The sequence below is a fragment of the Hippoglossus hippoglossus genome, chromosome 15 (assembly GCF_009819705.1).
Source record: "Hippoglossus hippoglossus isolate fHipHip1 chromosome 15, fHipHip1.pri, whole genome shotgun sequence".
NCBI lineage: Eukaryota > Metazoa > Chordata > Actinopteri > Pleuronectiformes > Pleuronectidae > Hippoglossus > Hippoglossus hippoglossus.
The window spans coordinates 1,171,604-1,193,341 of record NC_047165.1 but is presented as its reverse complement, the minus strand read 5'-3'; the positions used below and the strand labels follow the sequence as shown (position 1 = coordinate 1,193,341).

The 21,738-nt window shown below is 45.7% G+C and overlaps 1 protein-coding gene across 2 annotated transcripts; it reads right to left on the bottom strand.

The window, feature by feature from the left end:
- Positions 1-6,258: 6,258 nt before the first annotated feature.
- LOC117775338 (sodium/calcium exchanger 1-like) lies at positions 6,259-21,241 on the bottom strand. 2 transcript variants are annotated; one of them, XM_034608412.1, is made up of 4 exons: positions 20,803-21,241; positions 11,047-11,975; positions 8,963-9,127; positions 6,259-7,069 (listed from the first exon to the last, which is right to left on the bottom strand). In XM_034608412.1, the coding sequence occupies exons 2-4, from the start codon at positions 11,917-11,919 to the stop codon at positions 6,275-6,277; spliced, it is 1,833 nt and encodes a 610-aa protein (XP_034464303.1). In that variant the 5' UTR covers positions 11,920-11,975; positions 20,803-21,241; the 3' UTR covers positions 6,259-6,274. The 2 variants fall into 2 exon arrangements, with proteins under 2 accessions (XP_034464303.1, XP_034464302.1); XM_034608411.1 differs by having other exon boundaries at positions 11,047-11,970; positions 20,805-21,240.
- Positions 21,242-21,738: the final 497 nt, after the last annotated feature.

Below are 21,738 nucleotides of genomic sequence, written 5' to 3'. Positions count from 1 at the left end.
TCCTCACCCCTCCCTCCTCATCCCTCCCTTCTCTTCTCTTCTCATCCCTCCCTCCTCATCCCTCCCTCCTCATCCCTCCCTCCTCACCCCTCCCTCCTCATCCCTCCCTTCTCTTCTCTTCTCATCCCTCCCTCCCTCCTCATCCCTCCCTCCTCACCCCTCCCTCCTCATCCCTCCCTCCTCACCCCTCCCTCCTCATCCCTCCCTCCTCATCCCTCCCTTCTCTTCTCTTCTCTTCTCTTCTCTTCTCATCCCTCCCTCCTCATCCCTCCCTCCTCACCCCTCCCTCCTCATCCCTCTCTTCTCTTCTCTTCTCTTCTCTTCTCTTCTCTTCTCTTCTCATCCTTCTCTTCTCTTCTCTTCTCATCCCTCTCTTCTCTTCTCTTCTCTTCTCTTCTCTTCTCATCCTCTTCTCTTCTCTTCTCTTCTCTTCCCTCTCTTCTCTTCTCTTCTCTTCTCTTCTCTTCTCTCCTCTCCTCTTCTCTTCTCTTCTCTTCCTTCTCTTCTCTTCTCTTCTCTTCTCTCCTCTTCTCTTCTCTTCTCTTCTCTTCCCTCTCTTCTCTTCTCTTCTCTTCTCTTCTCTTCTCTTCTCATCCTCTTCTCTTCTCTTCTTCTCTCCTCTTCTCTTCTCTTCCCTCTCTTCTCTTCTCTTCTCTTCTCTTCTCTTCTCTTCTCATCCTCTTCTCTTCTCTTCTCTTCCCTCTCTTCTCTTCTCTTCTCTTCTCTTCTCTCCTCTTCTTTTCTCTTCTCTTCTCTTCTCTCCTCTTCTCTCCTCTTCTCTTCTCTTCTCTTCCCTCTCTTCTCTTCTCTTCTCTCCTCTCCTCTTCTCTTCTCTTCTCTTCTCTTCTCTCCTCTTCTCATCCCTCTCTTCTCTTCTCTTCTCTTCTCATCCCTCTCTTCTCTTCTCTTCTCTTCTCTTCTCTTCTCTTCTCTTCTCTTCTCTCCTCTTCTCTCCTCTCCTCTTCTCTCCTCTCCTCTCCTCTCCTCTTCTCTCCTCTCCTCTTCTCTCCTCTTCTCTTCTCTTCTCTTCACCGAACAGGCTGGTACATTAGATCCTGAACGATTATGCGGTGCAGTTGAAACCGGCACATTTCAGCGTCGTCCACTTCTCTCATCACGTCTATGGAATTGTAAAATGAATCAATGGGCCGGCATTAAGTGCTGCATACAGCGAATCAACGAAAGTACTTGTGGGATAGCGTAATGATCTGGACGAGAGATTTTAGGGACATTGATTGCGATCGTTGTGGCAGCGTGCCCGACACAAACGCTGACTTCCGTGGAAACTCCGGTGAGGAAATGCCAAGACGGTCACTCTCCCTCTCCTCACAGGAAGCTCAGATACAACTCTGTCAAATCCAGTTTGGTGAGATTTGTTTTAAACGACCAGAGAGGCATCGTTAGCAAGACAGGCAAAAGATAGAACCACAGAAATCATTCTGTTCTATTTGGGGAAAGTGTTTCCCATCACAGAGGCTCTTAACAAACACATTAATAAACTACTGGGACAGTGCACATCTCTGCCAAGGATAAAACCCAATCTCTCAGTGTTCAAATCCTTAAACTGCCCCTTAATCAAATCCACTCCCAGATTTAATGGGTTGTTTCTTTGCCCCGTACGAACCGTCCATCATGTCGGTTCAGTAACAACAAAACTGCCTTGAAATCCAAACTGTGATGTTAATAATCTGAGATGAGACATCGAATCAGACCTGTGATGGTTTCTTAGTCTAAATGTCACTAACATCATGAGCAGTTGTCATTGGTCGAGCTGACAATGACCTTTCCTGGGAATCGAACATGTGAGGTCTGATTAAAGCCTGATGAAAATGAAACTTGAATATATAGAAACGTTCTATTTCAAGGTGCAAATCACTGCTGTCTATATTAATAGAACAATGTTCACATATGCAAAATATGTATGACTGCACCACATATGCACATCCCACGTTCTTCGAAGCCTGCATCTCAAAAAGCCAATCTGTGCTGGTTTATTGGAGTGTGACATCCCAGTCTGTTAAACGTGTGTGACTGTGTGTGTCTGTGTGTGTCTGTGTGTGTGTGTGTGTGGGAGGGAGCATAATTTGATTTGATTTGATTCTCGATTGCACCATGTTTCTCTACTGGCTGCCTATTTATTTTAATTGCATAATTGGCTCATTCTGTCTGTGTGTGTGTGTGTGTGTGTGACAACCTCACGGGGTCAAAAGGTCATTGAGGTAAACTCAAAGCCAAGCTATTGTGTGTGAGAATGCCTGTGTGTATATACATGTACTATTGTGTGCGTCTCCATTTCTACCTTTGTCAATTCTTTTAATTGATGTCTGTGCATCTTGTTGCCACGGAAACACAGGTTCCTTAAAAAACGAATGCACCTTATAGTTTGTGGAATCATAAGTTTAACAAACTCTACGTATTCACCCCGACTCTCCTCTTCTCTGTCTAAAGATACAGTTTGAATGCTGACCCATTTTGTGTTAAGTGTCCTGGTAATTCCATCAGGAGCGACCATATTAAAAATAGAGCCACTCGGGGGGGGGGGGGGGGGGGTGCTCTGAATAAAAGAGCTCATCATGTGACAGGTATGGTGATGCTGTCGTAGTAGATGTGTTTGAGCATCAAAAATACAAGAATACAACAGAAACGTATTATTCAGGACAGAAACTACACATCATGTGCCAGAGGGATGAAGAATTCCACGATTCCCTTAAACTGAGATTTAATTTTGGAACACACACACACACACACACACACACAGACACAGACACAGACACACACACACACACACACAGACACACACACACACACACACACACACACACACACACACACACACACACACACACACACACACCTCTCCATCTGTCAGCCCTTCCTCTCAAACTACCCCAGACACAAAGTGCACAGGGCCTCTCACAGACCAGAGGAGCTGGGAGGCGGCAGCAGAGGAAAGTAAACGAGGGGAAACTTTCAGAAGTCTGAAACTTTTCTCCCTCCCAGCGCTGCTCCCTCCCTCCACCATCCTCCTGCTGTCTCCACCTCCGTTCACGCTCGTTTATCTCTCCCTCCCTCCTTCCCTCGCTCTGTATCAGAGAAACAGAATCAGGGTAGAGGAAGCCTGGAGGAAAATCTATTTAGTTCAGCTATTTTGTAATTCTGCAGCAAAAATGTCCTCAGTTGTTCCCTGAAGGAACATATCAGGGCACCGCCGCTCATCTTGTATTACATACACAGTCTATTTCTATTGGGAAACACACTGTACATGATTTGGCTAGTAACTGAGTATTTTGTGAATATTCTTTACTATGCTTGTGTTCTTTTATGTGTATTTACTGTGGTTGTCACAACACATCCAGGTTTAGGGGCTTTCTTCCACAGAAGATATTTTTACCTCACATCTCATTTAAGGTGTGAAGACGAAGCATCTTCCTCTCATGTAAACGTCTGGAGTCTGGAGGCAAATATGGATTAAACAACTAAAGATGAACACGAACAATAAGTACGTCTGAAGTCTCGAGGAAAACAGAGGCTGACATTTAGAACGTACACATTTCAGCTCAATTTATTTATTTGTAGAGCGCCAAACCATATGTTATCACATATATTATCTCAGAGCACTAAAGTCAAGACCGTCCAAATTATAGAGCACATAATAACCAAAACTTTATTAAGAGGAGCTGTAAATAGATAACAAACACAAATGCAACTAAATATACATAGAATTTGAATAAATTTATAAATTTTATTCTGTAAATTAAATGTTGTATTGGAAAACAAACTGACACCGACCGGTGGGTCTGTGAAGGACTCATATCGGCTGATTTTATAAATTTTTTTTAAAGATCTACACTTGCAATATAATAATATATATAATCAATTATGTTATTTATGCTACAGGTTTTGCCAGAGTGCGACTTATAGGCCATGCCTGTAGTTTTACCTGTTCCATCCCATCAACTGCAAACCTCTAGCTTTCTTTTAAAGGTTTGATTTCTATTCTTCTTCACTCACTGGTCTCAAGTCAATCCGCTGCTCCTCCGGGCCTCTTCCCTTTAAAGAAGCACACACGTGCACACGGCCCTACATGCACAGTAACCAGGACACAGCCAGGAGGACAGTCCATCACTTGATTTAGACAAAGTGTTATTAAAACCCACTTAGTCCTGGCTGTAAGAGCTACAAGCTATGGAAACTATGCAGTCGGCCACAGGCTGAAAACGACAGCCCGGCCGACATCTGCTTCAAATCTGACCAAAAGCAGCAGAGTGAGAGAGAGACGCTGAGTTTCAGACGACTGTTGCTAAGACGCCATCTTCCACATTCGTGTATCATGACGGTGCAGTTTGTTTCATGTCATTACGACCTCCTGCTATCTCAGAAGCATCTGACATTTCCAAACAACTAACAAGTGAAGCTTGCCAGACCGAACTGTTTCCTCCCATCACTCTGCACAAACACGTCTCCAAACTCAAATCAAACACTGCATATCACATTCATCCTGTCGTGCCCAAGGAAAAGGGACATTAACTTATAGTATTAGTATATTTAAAATAAATAACAAATAATGACAGAAACGTTTAATGTTGGTCGTAGAAATCAAAGCTACAACAAATGGACCAAACCTTAAAATTGATTTTATTTACAGTCCTTGAACCAATGTTGATTGAATGAATGAATTGTCCTTGTCCAGTGAAAGAAGTCTATCAATAGAATGAGTCTCACATCAGTTCTTGGCAGAGCGAGTATCGGCTGTGGTCGGCGAAGTCTAATGACAACTCCCATAAACCAACACGTGGCCCAGACAGTAAAACAGGTCCACCGCTGAAGGCTGTGAGGTTTATGGTCTTCTCACTAACAGGCCTCCATGAGAAGGCTTTACAGCAAACAGTAATTTGTGTTGACATCGGGAACACGCCCCCCCACCCCCCCGACAGGCATGTGTGCGCGATAGGAAGAGCAGCCACTAGCCCACCTTATTGTGCGTTTTACGGAAAAGCAATCCACAACACACAAATTAGTGGTTTGCCTCACGGAGCGTTTACTGAAAAACAGTAATTTCTCCTCCCAGAGTGAAAATATCTGCTGCACGGGGATGAAGATGTGTTCTCAGGTTTACATCCTGCACATACACGTCAATACACAATAAAAACACCAAAAAGACCTTTTAAATACAATGAAAACACAAATCGCACAAGGACAAATCCATAGAGAGACATGTGAGAGTAGAGAGGGCAGATGCTCCTGTGAGACATCTACTGTTAACAAGTTAAATCAACCAACTAACAGAGCTATGATGGCTTAATATGCAACTAAGCTTTGTAATGAAATAGATATGAGCATTTACTGTTTACAGCGGTAACAGATTTAAAGAACAAGGGAGGAGCTGGTCTCGAGCCAAAGTGTTGAGCATCGTACAAACATTTGGCTGAACGCTGGAGCTAATTCCCCTCGTTGTGAGCGGGTCAGGATGAGAGAACAACAGCCGGCTGTGAGCGACAATCACCACAGAGGCCGCCTGAAATGTGCTCGTACTGCAATCATGAACCCCGGCATCAGTTAATAAGGTCTCTCCGTCAGGCGGAGATGAGCTTTGAACTGTGGCTGTGCCACTTCACAGCAGGGATCCTCAAATAGAGCTTCAAGTCCTTTTCACACAGGAAAGACAACAGAGAAGCCTCCGGCTGCGTAAGTGGTTGCTCTGGGATGTTCGCACACAGCATAAAGTCACCTAAAAGGGCAACTGGGATTCTTTATTAAAAAGCCTTTGTGTAGACAAATTAAGTTGAATAGACAGATACCCTCTCTCAGCGTGGCCCAGTTTCCCTGCTGCTCGTTTGTTTAGGTTGCTTATTTGTATATGTTCCCAGCAACCAAGATTCAAACCACACACCATCTAAAAAGAAATAACCCAGTTTCCCAACTTCTTGGTAACTCACGATCCGAGTCTATTGTGCTGACTGTACAGTGCAGCACGTAGAAAACAAGGAACCTGGAATCAGCAGCACAACGGAATCCAGAGCAAAGAGGAATGAACAGAGCGATAAGAGAAGAGAATGAACGAGTCAAAGTAGAGGATAGAGACAAGTTAAAAAACAGAGGGAGTGGGGAACTGTTGGTTTTGTCCCCGACGAGCGGTCCGCTTGACGAGACCACCACATCTCACTCACACCCTCTCGTTCTCAAACCAACGGCAGGAACATTTGCAACCGACACAGAGCGTGAAAAACAAGAACAACATCAGCACGAGTATTGAAATTCAAAGGGAAATTGTTACTCACAAGATCTCGTCGTTCTGAAACTCCAAGACGCCGTGAGAGTCTTCGAAGTCCTCCCCGCTGCCTCGTGCCGTTCCCTCCACCGTCTTGTACGGCACCGTGACCACGCCGCGAGCCCCCGACGTTCTCAGCACCTTCACCTCCATGGTGCCGACGCTCTCGCTCACATGGCAAACAGGCTCCTCAAACGTAAAGATACCGGCGTGGTCGTCATCAAAGATGGTGACGGTCGCTGTGGCGGGTAAGCCGAGACAGGCCACCGAGTCCACGTGATTCGCGGCCTCGCCTTCATCGGGCTCCTCGCCTTCAGAGGTCAACACCCGGACGTTGGACAGGTGAATCAGGAAGTTTTCATCCTCCTCAAAGATGTCGTCATCAATGATCCCCACGCGGATCTCTTTCAGCGTCTCACCGGACTTGAACACCACCACGCCCTCTGTGAACTCGTAGTCCGATCCAGCGTTGGCCGTCCCGTCTTCTGTCCGGTAGTCCACAGTAATAGTTTTGCCCAGGTCGCCGCCGCGCCGCATCACGTTGACGGCCACGGTGCCACAGTTCTCGAGGCACTGGTAGGAACCGGGCTCAAAGAGGATCTTGGAGATGGGGTCGTTGTCACCGACATCAGAGCGAACCTCGTGCATGCTGACGGCCTTTCGGGCCTGATCGGCGGCGTGTTTCTTCAGGATGTTGCCAGCGCCTGTCATCAGCCGAGTGGCCTGGCAACGGTAGAAAGCACGACTCTTCTGCTGCTGGCTCAGGACTTGGTAGTTGGCGAGCTCAATGAGTTGTTCCACCTGAGACGAGAAAACATAACGGCATTCAAAAGGTGAAAACATGTTCTCCTGTATGATTCTGGAATGTAACACACCATCGTCTATGGGGAAGAACATGATGCATTGTTGAAGATAGTGCTCCCTGACAGTTTCATCCTGGTTGTGATGTGAGTCATGTCGTAACAACACGTCGAGAGCAGAGACATTTCTATCAACAGCGTCTGTGATTTTCTTACATCGAGGAAGATGCACCAGATTATCGGCGGCTTTGTGAGATCTTACACAACCGTACACGCAAAACGAAACCAGAGCAGCTCTGTAATCTCCTTAGTCAACGAGAGGATCCAGATTCTAGAGCACATTGCAGCAAACATCCATCCTGCTTCTGTATTCCTGGTTTGATCCTTTCAAAATTAAATCTCCATTGTTCCCACTTGTCCTCATCCCACAGGTCCCCCCCCCCTCTCTTACCAGATGATTAGTACTGTTGGAGATCAGGTGAACAGTTTTTATCTCAGTTAAACAACTGAGCCAATCAAATCTTTTGGACTAAAGTTATTAGAAATCCTAAACCTTTGCACTAGCTCATCTCTCCATGGGAAACCACAAACAAGAAGGTGAGACTGAATCGTGGTCTGGTAACATTTGGAATGAGGAACCTCTGCTCACGAAAGGAGTAGATTCTTCTTTGTCGCTTTTAAATCAGGTCAGTTGGCAAAATGTCTCCATCATTAATTTCAGGTCGAAACTGTTTTCAGACATGAACTCTTCTGTCCGGAACATGTCCAGCACATTCAGGCAAGGGGAGGAGCCAGGGACTCTGACCCTCGAGCTCTCGAGGCCCAGTTTCTTTCCAAGCTGATATCATCATATTCAAGATGTCGTCATCACACTCACTCACTGGTTGTGAACTTTCCAGATATGTTCCTGCTGTATTCTCATATTTCACAAGGGGGCCTAGCAGGATACATGTCTGAAAATGTCTCGAACATTTGCAGTGTCACATACAGCTCCTTCGGGAAATGCAGCTAAAATAAGAATATAACTACTTTACTGCAACTAATATTGTTGTCCCTGTGTCCAAGATGAGTATGAGGAAGAATAAAAAGCAGACTAGTGTTTGACAACAGCTTTATCAGCCTCCTTCTTAATCCATATAGAGATGAGGGCAAAAAGCGTAACAAGCTATTTTAGCAGCGTCTCTCATGCATGTAAGAAGCTTGTGGCGTCTGTTACATGTGTTTGTGTGAAACCTTGTCCAAGAAAATAAGAGGAACACCGACTGGAACCAACCTCATCACGCCTTTCAATATGTGGCTGGGTTTCTCAAATAGAGAAGTAGGAATACAGTGTTAGGAAAACAAAACTGGTTCTTATTTCTCAACGGTTTAAACTGAGGTGTGAAAATACAACCTCTTACTTCAAGGAACCTTTTGTATCTGTGTCCGTTCCATCTCTATCGTCCAGTCGATCTGTTGGAGTGAACCAATGTAATATCTTCTACTTAACACTCTTTTACTTGTAGTTGTTCTGTATATACAGACACAAGTGGACGCTCTACAAAGACTCGACTTCCTGTACTGTTAATACACCGAAGGACAGAACTGGATTATCTGTGTTTATGCTTTTATTCAGATATGTGTGTCACGACTGCTGCAGTTTTCTGATTCTTTTCAGCTGCACCATTATCAGATTAACGTGAGTGGCTGAGACGAGACCTGGGCTGCATTCATCACCATAATCACAGTGATAAAGAAGGCAACAGAAAGTCTGCCATCTGTCGCTGATTATTTTGTCATTTTATTCCCCACGAGAGGAAAACAGCCGTGGCAGGAGAAGCGCTGACAGCGGTGTCAGTGCATTTCTCATGTCACGCTGCCGCTGCACTTAATGTGAGGTTCCTCCTTCACCCACCTCCTTGTCCGGGTGCTTCTGTTTGAGCTCCTTCAGGATCTTGGCCATGTCTCTGCGGGTCTCCTCCTCGTCCAGATCCTTCTCGTCCAGATCCAAACCCAGGGGCCCGTCCAGGAAGTCGACACCATGAGAGTTCAGCATCTTCCCGTCCATCTCGATGTCCACCTGACGAGGAGAGAGAAAGCAGCGTCATCAGTATAGATTGAGATTCCACAATCATCATATCATCAACACCTCTGACTTCTAACTTTAAAGGAAACATATGATGCTTTGTTATCAGGAGGGGGGGGGGGGGGGCTTAAAGAGACAGGAGCTAAAACCAAGGCTTTCAGACAGAGGCTGAAAAGAGGAGCAGCAGCAATGAAAGTGTTTCCTGTACATTTGAGCATGTAAACATTTTCAAGAAGTAACACAAATTAAAATGGTGAATGTAAATATGATTATAATAATTTGCTTTGCCTCTTTAAGCTGGACGACTTTCATGCAATCATTGAATATGAATCTCAGCATTAATACTGTTTGACTCTAGAGTTGGTTCGGGAGGATTCAGCTGAGTTTAGTGAACAGAGAGTTTTGAAGAGTTCTGCTGTGCATGGGAATACAAGTTTATATTAGCATAATATTTTTATTAAACATGTTGAAATCCCATTATTTTACAACTCTCAATATCAATAGCTTCAGTTTTTCATAGAAATCATCTTTTTCATTAGGTAGACATGTATTTATGAAATATGATTAAATCGTTAAGAGGGTTTTTAAATGAGTCGCTCTTCTCCGTCTGAGACACTGATGTCGATTCAGCTCTTCAGTGTAAATTATATGAGTCATGAATAAACACGACAATACCGACTATTTAGTTTGATGTCTACAAAGCACTAAAGGAAATTAAAAAGTGACAATACCACACAAGTACTTCTTTGCATGTTTCTTTGCAGTATTATAGTTTACTTTGGCTGAATTCCATTCAGTAATGCAGACACATTACTTATCACTTACTTCCTCCTACTCAGGAGCTTCTTCTTCCACTCATGATGAGCGGTGCTTAATTAATTTTACTGCTTCCTAACTTCATGCCCTTGCAAAAAAGATTTGGCAGAATGACAGTTAAGGTTCTTTAGAGAGATACTGATGAAGGAAGCTTTTAAAATCTAATTCAAATATCAACATCATCATCCTAATAATCATCATCATCATCGAGGAACTTCTGTTCAGGATGACAAAATATTTACTGTTCAAAGTACCTGCATTTCAGATAAAGATTTGAAAATCTGAGCATGTTAGATTCAGCTGAATTGAGATAAAAGAGAAATTGTATTAGTTCCCGAGGTAATAGAAGGTTTTATTGTTAGGCTAATATATTTTTAAGGTACTTCAGGTACTCAACAGTTATAAAGCCCATAAGAGATTCAGGTAATTCTGGCAGATATGATTTTGCTTTGAATGAATATTAAAGAATAATTTCTGAATACTCGGTTCTTAGAAATTAACTTTAACTTAGCAACAAATATTATGATCACAGCTCTGAAAACAAGACCCAGATTATGATGAATCAGAATTAGTCTTTAAAGATAAAAACCCTCAGAATTCGTTCAAAGCTTTTGTCTTTTTGTTGGCAAATAATTAAATTTCTGTTTCAGTTGCTGACAAGGCGTTGATATGGTATTAGTACTTGGACTGATGGTGTTATGTACGAGGTAGTAGTACTTGGACTGATGGTGTTATATACGAGGTAGTAGTACTTGGACTGATGGTGTTATGTACGACGTGGTAGTAGTACTTGGACTGATGGTGTTATGTACGACGTGGTAGTAGTACTTGGACTGATGGTGTTATGTACGAGGTAGTAGTACTTGGACTGATGGTGTTATATACGAGGTAGTAGTACTTGGACTGATGGTGTTATGTACGACGTGGTAGTAGTACTTGGACTGATGGTGTTATGTACGAGGTAGTAGTACTTGGACTGATGGTGTTATACGAGGTAGTAGTAGTATTTGGACTGATGGTGTTATGTACGAGGTAGTAGTACTTGGACTGATGGTGTTATACGAGGTAGTAGTAGTATTTGTTGTGGTAGTGTTTACCTTGGAAGGAAGTGGACGGTCGCCCTCGGTCTCGATGATCATTCCACGTTGCTTGCCAGTGCGGTAGCGCTTGTACACGTACTTGTAGAAAAGCAGGCGGCGGTCAGCCACCCAGGCAAAGACCACGCAGATGGGGAAAAACATGAACGTGAGCAGCGCCTCCCACACCTGCACCACGCCCGGCGAGATCACACACAGGATCAGGTAGAGCCAAATGTAGGCGAAGATACTCCAGGTGGCCGTGACGAAGAAGACACGGAGGTGCTTGACCCTCCTCGTCTCCCCGTCAGGCACCACGTACACACAAAGCCCGATGATGACGAACATGTTGAATGCCGCGGAGCCCACGATGGTGGAGGGGCCCAGCGTGCCCGCCTGGAACCCGTGACCCATGACCTCTATGACGGACAGCAGGATCTCAGGAGCTGAAGAGCCCAGAGCCATGAGGGTGAGATTGGACACGGTCTCGTTCCAGATTCGAACAGTCGTGGTGGTGGTTTCCCCGTTGGGTTTCTTGATGGTGATCTCCTTTTCCTGTGACGTGATGACCTCTATCGACGCCATGAAACGGTCAGCGATGATGGACACACCCAAGAACATGTAGACCAGGGCCACAAAGTAAACTGTAGCCCGAGCAACCTTGTCGCCAAACGACGGGTTCTGCGGCTCCCAAATAGGCAGCACCACCCCTCGTGCGCACGCCTCGGGCTTGGAGCACTCGGTTTTATTGGTGGACACTGCAAAAACCGAGTCGCCCAAGTTCGGCTCAGGCGGCGCGCCAGCCAACGAGAGCTGGAGTTGGAGGAGGACAATCACCGTGACGACTGCTAGCCTCGGGGCAGGGGACAGGAGGGAGTGATCCCAGCGGCCCATGGTGACGTCCGGACCAGAACCACGAGGTGACGATTAATGAGGATCTGAAATCTTTAGAAAGAAGAGAGCAGAGGAAACAATTCACATTAGAGACATGTCTGGAAGAAAAGGGATTTTTAGTTTTGTTTCTGTCCTGTGATTTTATTATACGTGTTCATTTCAAGTTTAATATCTCATGATGGATAGAAATCTAAGTCTAAGTATGAGGCGTAACAAACTCTTCTCTCTTCAAATACGTCGCTTCTGTGAGAGTTGTTTGGAAGCTGAGTGGTTTATAGATTCGCTTTAACCTCTCGTAAGCACTGAAAGGTCGGATCTGCCTTCCAACTGTGGAAGAACCTCTGTGCAGACTTCAGAGCGCTGAGGCTGATCATGAAGCAACACTCGAGTTTCGAAACAGAACGGTTCAAGCACGAAGAACATAAAAGTCTCAACTTCACTAAATCAGAAACGTGTTTCAGGGAAGAAATTGCTGAGCTATTTAGGTCAGCAAGTAAATAACCAGGCCACAGATAAACGTGGGTGTGTGGCGTGTCGAATCTGAAACCTGACCAGTGGCCACATAAAAACTGTATTTGGGCTTTTTGTCAATCAACTGATCAATTTTGTGAATGTTTTGGTGTAATTGTCTTTTACTTGTGTCGTCTAGTTCTTCACTTTGTGATTTCTGTGCCTCGGCAGTTGTGTCTTTCTCTGTGGATGCAGAAGTTTCTTATCAACACTTTAAACTGGTGGAATCACAAACTCTTGATTTTGTGCTAATGTTTCTACTTTTTTGAAACAAACAGATTCACTAATAAAAGTGATTGAACATCATCCAAGTGCAGTGAGGAAGAGAGAACACTAAATCCCAACACTGAGACTACGTTCAGTTTCCATGTAATTGCTTCAGGGCAGAATTTGTTTGTATGAAAGCCATAATTTGTTAAGAATCATTTTCAATCAAGTAAAACTGCCTCTGTGGGGACGCTGCTCCGCCTCGTCACCACGAATAACCAAGTATTTGCACATTGTTGGGTAATTTGGATACTGATTAAAACTCCCTGCTGCGTGTGAAGAGGTGTTTACGTATGTGGCCGACTGATAATCATAATGATAAACTTTGTAAAAAAGCCCAATTAACTTCACAGCGCTCGATTTGATCACCAACTTCAAGTTGCTTCATACTTGAGTCCAAGTGAACCTTTGAACCACATATTCCCTGAGGCTGCTGCTGAGATACTGGACGGACGATTCAGAATCATGCTGCTGCTGCTGCTGCTGGTAAAGAAGCATAAAAAAGTAAATCTATTCAATGTTTCCTCTCTGTGTTAGAGAAAGTTATCTGGGCAGCAGCAACGTTCCCATGAACATCCTCTCTGTGATTCAGGGCTGCCTGGTGATTGACTGTGTTCTATCCAGGTTGACCCCTGCTTGAGAACCACAGGGGTCGACGCAGCTGAGAGCCCGATGATGCAACACCGGGCTCTCAAAGTTATGAGCAGGAAATTAAAATCAATTTCTAATATGCAGACGCAGTCAAATGTGCACACTGTGGGTGGAATTTAAAAGGAGATGTGATGGAAGCAGATGCAGCGAAACGGATGCAGGCGATTCTGGGTTTTTGTGCGAATATTCGAAGACACATCCTCTCCTGAGGTTTCAGGGGATAAAAAGAAAATGCAAATACCCCTTTGAGTACTGACACAGAATAACATCCAGACGCATTCTGAGTGTGGGCCTGTGTATTCTCCCAGGAGCTGATACGCCTAAAAGCATTGAGAGAATTCAGCCTGTTTTTAACTCTCAGAATATTAAAATGTAGGAGACAGACAGTTTTAAAGATCATTGGGTGTAATTGTAATAATATCTTCCAATAATAGGAAATATAAGTGAACCAATATTACACGTATCTGTACATATAAGCAGATGGAAGGAATCTTTATCCCCCAACTTTTGGTATTTAACCCAAAAAGCTAAAATCAAGCAGACAATGACGAGTCAATACAACTATCTAACCCTAACCCCATCTATTGTTTATGAAAATTCATCCCGAGGGGGGGGGGTATCGCAGTCAATCTAATAGTTGTTGAGACAATTCAATCATTATGACAAATGTTAACCTCTTGGTGGCGTCAGGGGAAAGGTCACAGGATCACTAAAGTCTTCAGGATTCATCCTCTGGGGATCATGAATTTTCTGTAATTTTATAGCAATCCTAGTTGTGGAGATATTGACCCACCATCCCTATCGCCATTAGAATCCCTAAAAAAGTAGTTTCCATTGCCATATTGATTTCAACTGTATCATCCGGTGGTAAATCAGTGAAATTGGAGCTCAGGACATTCTGGATTTTCAGAAGAGAAACTGAAGAACAACCACTTCAACTCAGACGCAGCTCTACATATTTGTGTGTGTGTGTGTGTGTGTGTGTGTGTGTGTGTGTGTGTGTGTGTGTGTGTGTGTGTGTGTGTGTGTGTGTGTGTGTGTGTGTGTGTGTGTGTGTGTGTGTGTGTGTGGTCTTTTCCACCTGCTCATCTGTTCCTGATCAGCTCATTAACTCAGTGAGACTCACTTCACTCTGCGAGCTCATCACCACTCACACCCTGGAATCTGTCTGTCCCTTGTAACGACTTGTTCCTCATGAGCCTGTCCTGCAGCCCTTCTCCTGCACTCGCTTTACGCCGGCTCTGGATCTTGGACTCAGTTTTTTTAGCCCGGCCTGAGCCTCCCCCCCCCCTCCAGCCATCCTGCCTCACAAACCAAACCCTCAAGAATTTACAATAGAATATCGCTTTCAACTATAAATCTGACCCAGTGTCTGAATGCGACTGCTCGGTCTGGAGATTTACTTCCACAGGAACAAACTTGAAGAACTTTCTAGACCTTCCAGACAAAGCACTGCTACACACACACACACACACACACACACACACACACACACACACACACACACACACACACACACACACACACACACACACACACACACACACACACACAGTTTTTAATCAAGGATCAATAACAGGACCCTAAGACCTGAAACACAGATCAGCTTAAAACTCTCCTCAGACAAGCTTCTTGCTCGATTCCTGCAAACCAGCATCCATTAATTCACTGTTCACACTGCTACATGCACACGGCACAAATTACCAGACATCGACAGTTACATCAGTGCTGCTCTGCTTTCTTTCTACCACAATGCTCATTATAGATGAAACTGTAAATTACCTATAACTCTCTCTCTCTCTCTCTCTCTGTCTCTCAGATCAGATCAGTTAAGACAATCAGTCACAAACACAATTACACCTTTCCTTAATTAAACCACAATCCAGTGAGCTGATAACCTAAGAGTGACCTTCTGGTGGGAGAGAAGCCAGCAGCTCTCTGCCGGCCACCACCTTCTTGTGTGGTCGCACCAGGCTTTGTGTGGCATTTCCAAGGGATCAATAATTCAGTGTGCTTTGGGATTTGGTTGTTTTTCACTTAAGGATGTCATTTTTCCAACAGGCTGATGGCTAAAGAGCATTCTCTCTGTGTGCCAGCTGCTCTCCAGAAACCAGAGGGGTTTCTGTCTGGCTCCTGTTCTCCAGTGGATTCTCAGAGAAACTGTTTAAATTATTACAAGATACTTTTGAGTAAAAGGCCGAAACAAACACCGAAGAGAAGCTGCATCAGAAGAGTAGAGCCGGTGGCAGCAGGAGTCTGACAGATTCACCACTGATGTGCACCCCCCCCTGCACCAACAGTGGTTTTAGATTGGCACCACTCAAACTGTTGGAGCATGTTCCAATTATATTTTGAAGGTTTTTCATAATGGTTTTGGGAGCAGGCACAAGTTATTATTTAAATTGATTGTTTCTCCACAGGATTACAGGAAAACAGAAGCCATTAGACTCCAGATCCATCAGACACATTATCCCATCAACTCCCTATTACTGCCGACATTGGGCAAGAGGCAAGCGGGTCATCGGTTCATCACAAGGCCAGCTTACAGGGTTCGAACCCAGCTGCCCCAGGGACACATACAGAAACTACTTTTCACTGTTTTGAGAATAACTCCTGGTTCTTGATGGAAAAGGAATCAGGTACAGTGAGAGGAGTGATATCTCTGAGTGTCCACTGAGTGTCACACTGTGACTGTGCTGCATGGCTGCAGAGAGCGGCTTCAGCATCTATGAATATATGATTATGATATCATGATTGTTATGATTTCAGATGGTTATGTCACATTATTTACACAAAGGGAGGTTGCAGTGCCTTGCTGAAAGGCACCTGAGCAGAGGACTTCTTCTATCTTCCAGCTGGTTTGTGGATTTCTCATTATAGACTATAGTGTGCATGATTTAAGATAAAGCACTATAGCATAATTACAAATATGAACGTATAGTGTAACAGATATGACACACGTCTCATTTAAGAAGCCAATGCTCTAGTTTCCATTCTCTGCTCTTGTTCTTCTTGCCAGCTCACTTATAATTCATCCTCATGCACACAAATCCTCTCTAAACTTTGCTTACACAATCCTGATTGCTTTACACTTTATCACTTCATCATGAGGCTACACTTTAGATGGCTCAAGATAATGACCTGTTCTGTTTAGAGCTGCGTGTTGTACAAGTGCAAAGATCCTGTGGGAATGTCTGAATCCAGATCTCGCTCTCGTTAGAATCATTACTGCTCTATTTGTCCTGAACGATATCCGAGCCACACTCGAGGTGTGTTCCTGTCTCTGCTGTTAACACTAGAGCGGCTTAGTCACTGAGCAGAGGCTGCTACTTTGGATTTTTCCTCCTTTTTTAATTGAGATATCAGGTGTCAGAATATATCGCCATGAAATTCCCCGGCGCTATGACCTCAAAACTTGAATGTGTTTCCAGAGGAATACAACATAAGACGAGTTTCAGCCCAAACACAGACTCACACAAATACTGGACAGCTGAATCCTATACTCCCCCGAGGCCAAAACAAAAGCACAATACATAAAGTAAAGAAAACCAAAACCATGTGTTGCTGTGAGTCAAGCTGCTCTCTCTCCGCCCCGGTGCTGTCAGTCCTCGGAGCCTCTGCAGGCAGCACCCAAAGGTGCCAACAGGCGGCCGGTCGACCAGAGAGAGGACACAACCCCACTTTCTGCACAAACCACTAATTTGTATCAGGGAATGAATCACGCATGGAAATTTGACATCATCATTACGAGTGATGTATTGGTAAAGTCATTTGAAAAATAGATGCAGACCATGTGCACGCCACTGAAAATAAACCTGTGAGCTGCAGGAAAAGCACAAAGAAACGCTTCAGCCCGCGGCTCCGAGGAGAAGCCGGAATTCTTCTGCTCCGGAGGAAGACGGGATGGTACAAAATGTAAAACCGTGAGTGAAAGCGCGATGAAGAAATATGGAAAAGCAAAAAGAAAGGAAGAGAGGGACAGGAGGAGAGAGATGTAATGTAGGAAGCGGAGTTGGATGTCTGGAGGAAGGAAAAATGAGAGAGAGAGACAAATGGAAAGAAAAGGGGGAGTATGAGACGGGAGAGACGGGGCTGAGGAATGGTACCCTCACCTTCTCTTATAAAGAAATGCTAAAGGGATATTCCACTGTGTGCAAGTGTGTGAGGGGAGGACATTATATGCACACACACACGCACACACACACGCACACTAGCCGCTGCAAACAACTGAAGATTAATGTCCTGCGTTTACTGTCATTAGAGACGCTGAGCTCTTTCAGCCTGGACGCAGCTCGCAGCCAATCCTTGAGCCAGGATGTCTCTTCATATAAGAATACCCTTGGAGTGAAAGGGGGAATCGCACCAGCAAACAGAGACACTGGACAATATCCTCCTGCCTGTCACTCTGTCCGTCTGTCCGCTGACGGGGGGGGGGGGGGGGGCACTGACACGTGAAGCTATGATGAGCTACAGGAAGTCAACAAGCAAGAACAAAAAAACCAAAATATCTGAGATGCTCCACTCATCCACAGAAGGTGCAGCCACAGGCAAACAGGCTCCTTCTCGGGGGGGGGGGGGTTCTTTAATTATATTCTGAACATCTGAAATATGTTTCGTCTCCAGATTCTGAGGTAAATCTAAATCTCCTGTTGAGTTAACCTTCTCCTCTCAGCGTCCAGGGACGGCTCGTTAGTTCACTGTCACTGGCTAAGTGTTATGATAGCTTCACGTTTCATTTTACCATTTCTGGCCAACTTGGTTTCTAAATCAGAATCTTACACAGCGTACACAGTCACATCTGTGTGAGGTGACAAACATCCGCTGCGTGCTGAGTAAACACGTTCCTCTCTTTCTCCAGGCCTGCTCGTAGAGTTCCTGCTCATCCAACAGAAGGTCGTTCAGATCGTAACGTGCTCGGACACAAACATGTTTATATCCTTTATGCATTAAATGGAGTTGACTCGTCTCTCAGCTTCTACCATCACGTGCTACACTCTGCTTCCTGACTAGGCTGCGTGTGTAACCTTGTTTGAATTCATCCATATTTTATCACTGGGCCTGTGAATTGTGTGTGGGGGGGGGGGGGGTTATGTGTAACCTGAAAAGCACTGAGGCCGCGTTGGAGCGAGCACGTCCACTTCTTAACCTCAGGACTTGACAAATGGCAGCGGGGGTCGCACGTATCAGCCAATCACAGGGGAGCACCCTACAACTGACCTTTGATAGATGGTGAGCTCGCAGGGAATCCACCAATCGGCTTATTGATTTCTAATAAATGAGCTCATACTCAGGTTGACATGGGTGGCTACCTATTAGCTTATTAGCTATTGATTGAGGTCACACTGTCTCCAACCAGTATAACTGCCTTGACTAGATACAGTGCACTATTCTCTATGCTACTGTAGGCTACTATAAAAACCATATATACATATATATATATATATATTCATGCATATGCATTGTTGTTATATTTCAAATTAAAAAGGTAAAAGCTGAGTAGTTTAAACTGTATTTTTTTTAAATGGCATTTACATCGCAGGACTCTCTAATCTGCAAAACCAATCCCACTCATCAGCTGTTTTGTGTTTCTCACTTCACTTTACATTAGCAGAAGTGTTTCCCCGACCTGCCCTTGCTCTGTGGCGACCCTGTTGACTGTAAACTATAGGGAACAGGGTCACCTTTGCAGAACCACTCTTTGGAGCGTGGGAACATATAAGATCTGAGTCAACGATCTTTTAAAACCGGCCTTGTTCCATTCGGGTGTCTATAGGTTTTTATTATCTATATTTATCCTCCTTTTGGGGGATATTTGTAAAGTCTTGGCTGAAAGATTTGGTCTGTCACTGGGTTATTTATATATTTAGTGCAATAATAACTCCCATTTCATCACAATGTGAGTGATATGGATAAAAATAGATATTTTTAACAAAAATTGAATGACGCAGGCCTGGCAGAAATCACATGAGAATACTGTATGTTGAGAAACCATTCACAGCAAATGATGTTTATAGACGAACACTACGCTGTGACACTGGAATGGTGCTAAACCTGCTTCTACCGCCCGGGCATTTCCCCCCCACCAGAGTGACCCTGCAGTTGTTGCATAGCAAGGAAGTTGTGTACCTGCGTACGTGTTCTCTCCGGGTCTGATCACTGCTTGGTGCAGACCCACTGAGAAGCAGCTGGAATCTGGCATCACACAAAGGTCTGGAAAACACATCACTTCAGCTTCTGCTGCTCTGGACCTGTGTCGTGAAGCATCACCACTGGGCTGATCGAAAATATTCAATTTCAACAATAACCTTCTTCCTCACTGCGAGGATGAGGCAGTAAAGAGCGCGGGCTGCTTGCGCTTCAGTTTTTCATTGTCATAAATAAATGTTTCATAGCCTCCACAGTGGATGAGCTGCACTTCCTCTGAGCCGTGCCCATCAAGCCCCGACTGAAGTCAGCTGGAAAAGAATTGCCTAGAAAGCCTTGATGGCACCTGCAGCCTGATGTGCCCAGCACTTGTCACAGCACCGAGGTTTGCTCTGTCACATCAGGGGAATGGGAAGCTGCTGCTGCCTCCTCTCTGATTCTCTGGAGCAGGTTTACAGGACCAGTGAAGTGACGTGTGAAGCTCTGCCCGTTGTTTCATTTCCATTTATAACATCTGCCCGAACGCAGCAGCAGCAGCAGCAGCAGCCCGAGGATGAAACAAGATGATCCAGTTCTGCTTAATTCAGAAATCAGCCCCGTTTCAGACTGAGCCACGGGGTCCGCACTCAGACCCCCCCCCCCCCTCCCCAGAGCACTGCACTGTTTGGCGCAAAGGATGCGGACCTGCAGAATTGCGCACACATGTGTCTGCTCTCAATGCGCCTGGATCATCTTCCCTCTGCAGGGGTCACATGTCCAAAGGGGAATTTTGCGCATGTTTGTCACCAACTTCCACATTTGACGCCTATAAAAGGTGAAGCGTGGATCTGTGAACGTGCCCTGCATCCCTGATCTGATCCCTGATCAGATCCCTCCGGGTACACGCGAGGCAGGCGGGCACACTTAAACATGCAGGGGAGCAGGGGAGCAGGAGAGGGGGGGAGCAGGAGAGGAGGGAAGTGGGGAAGGAAAAAGCAAGGGGGAAAACCGTTCCCTGGGGCGAAGAGGAGCAGCCTCTCCGGAGTCTGGACCGCTGCTGGTTCCCAGTGAAACCCAGAGACTCCCAGTCCCCCGCAGCCAGCGCCTCTCCGGCCGGGGGCCAGCGCACCTCCACGCCACGGAGGAGAAGGCGCAGTGTGGAGCGCGTGGCGAGGAGGGAGGATGCGAGGAAACCGTCCGGGCTGCACGGGGCTCCCCCCCTGTCCCCTGTCCCCTGTCCCCTCTCCCATCCCGTCCCCCCCTCCCTCCACGGAACCAGGGCAAAGACCCGCATGCACCCTCGTTACCCACCGGAGAGCCGCGGAGTGTCCTACCTTCGTGTCCAGAGTGTCCACAGTCCGGAGGCGTACGAGCGGCACTACGGCTCCACAGCTCCACTGAAGAAGTAAGAAGCAGAGGAGGAGGAGGAGGCGGAGGAGGAGGAGGCGGAGGAGGAGTAGAGGTACGCCAGTAGTGGGGAATGGTAATGGAGACGCAGGGAGCTCTTATACGCGGCGTGTCCAGCGAGCGAGGCGCGCAGGAGGAGGGGTGAGGGGGGGTGAGGAGGGGTGAGGAGATTCCCATGCACCGGCAGCTCCTCCGTGGATCTGTTTCCGCTCGACTCCTCGTTTCCACGCGGCGGGACCGGGGCGACCTGTAGGATCCGGTGACCGGAGCCGCTGCATCAGCAAACCCGCACGAGCTGGGACGAGGCGCGCGAGACGAGCGAGGAGGACTTCTTCCTCATTCCTCCCCTTCTTCCTCACCACGTCCCCCCGTGTGGATCCGAGCGAGGGGGAGAGAGAGAGAGAGAGACAGAGAGAGAGAGAGAGAGAGAGAGAGAGAGAGAGAGAGGGAGAGAGAGAGAGAGAGAGTGTGTGTGTGTGTGAGCAGGTCTCTCTCTCGTCTGTTCCCTCACACACTGACTCAGGATCAGCTCTTCCTTTCTCCCTCTCTCTCTCCAGTTCACACACACACACACACGGATTAATATCAACGTCCCATTGAAAATAAATCCAAGTCACCCCCCCCCCCCCCCCCCCTCATGATGAGACATGAAGCTGAATTATGTTCCACCGTCATCCTGGTGGTTTTTGCACCTCCTCCCTGATCCGTGTGGCTTCATGTAAAGATCACATGTGCATTTAAATATCAGAGGAAATTAGAAAAAATACAAATCAATCACAGTTTCTCTTTGGGAAGAGACACTGAGCAAAGATAAGATAAAGAAAAAGATGGAGATGAGGAATAGTGACGCTGCTAAAAGTG

Coding starts and splice junctions, on each gene's coding strand:
- LOC117775338 (XM_034608412.1), bottom strand. CDS start 11,919: ATGGGCCGCTGGGATCACTCCCTCCTGTCCCCTGCCCCGAGGCTAGCA. Junction 9,128..11,046: donor ACCGTCCACTTCCTTCCAAG/GTAAACACTACC, acceptor TCTCCTCGTCAG/GTGGACATCGAGATGGACGG. Junction 7,070..8,962: donor AGAAGCACCCGGACAAGGAG/GTGGGTGAAGGA, acceptor TTCTCGTCTCAG/GTGGAACAACTCATTGAGCT.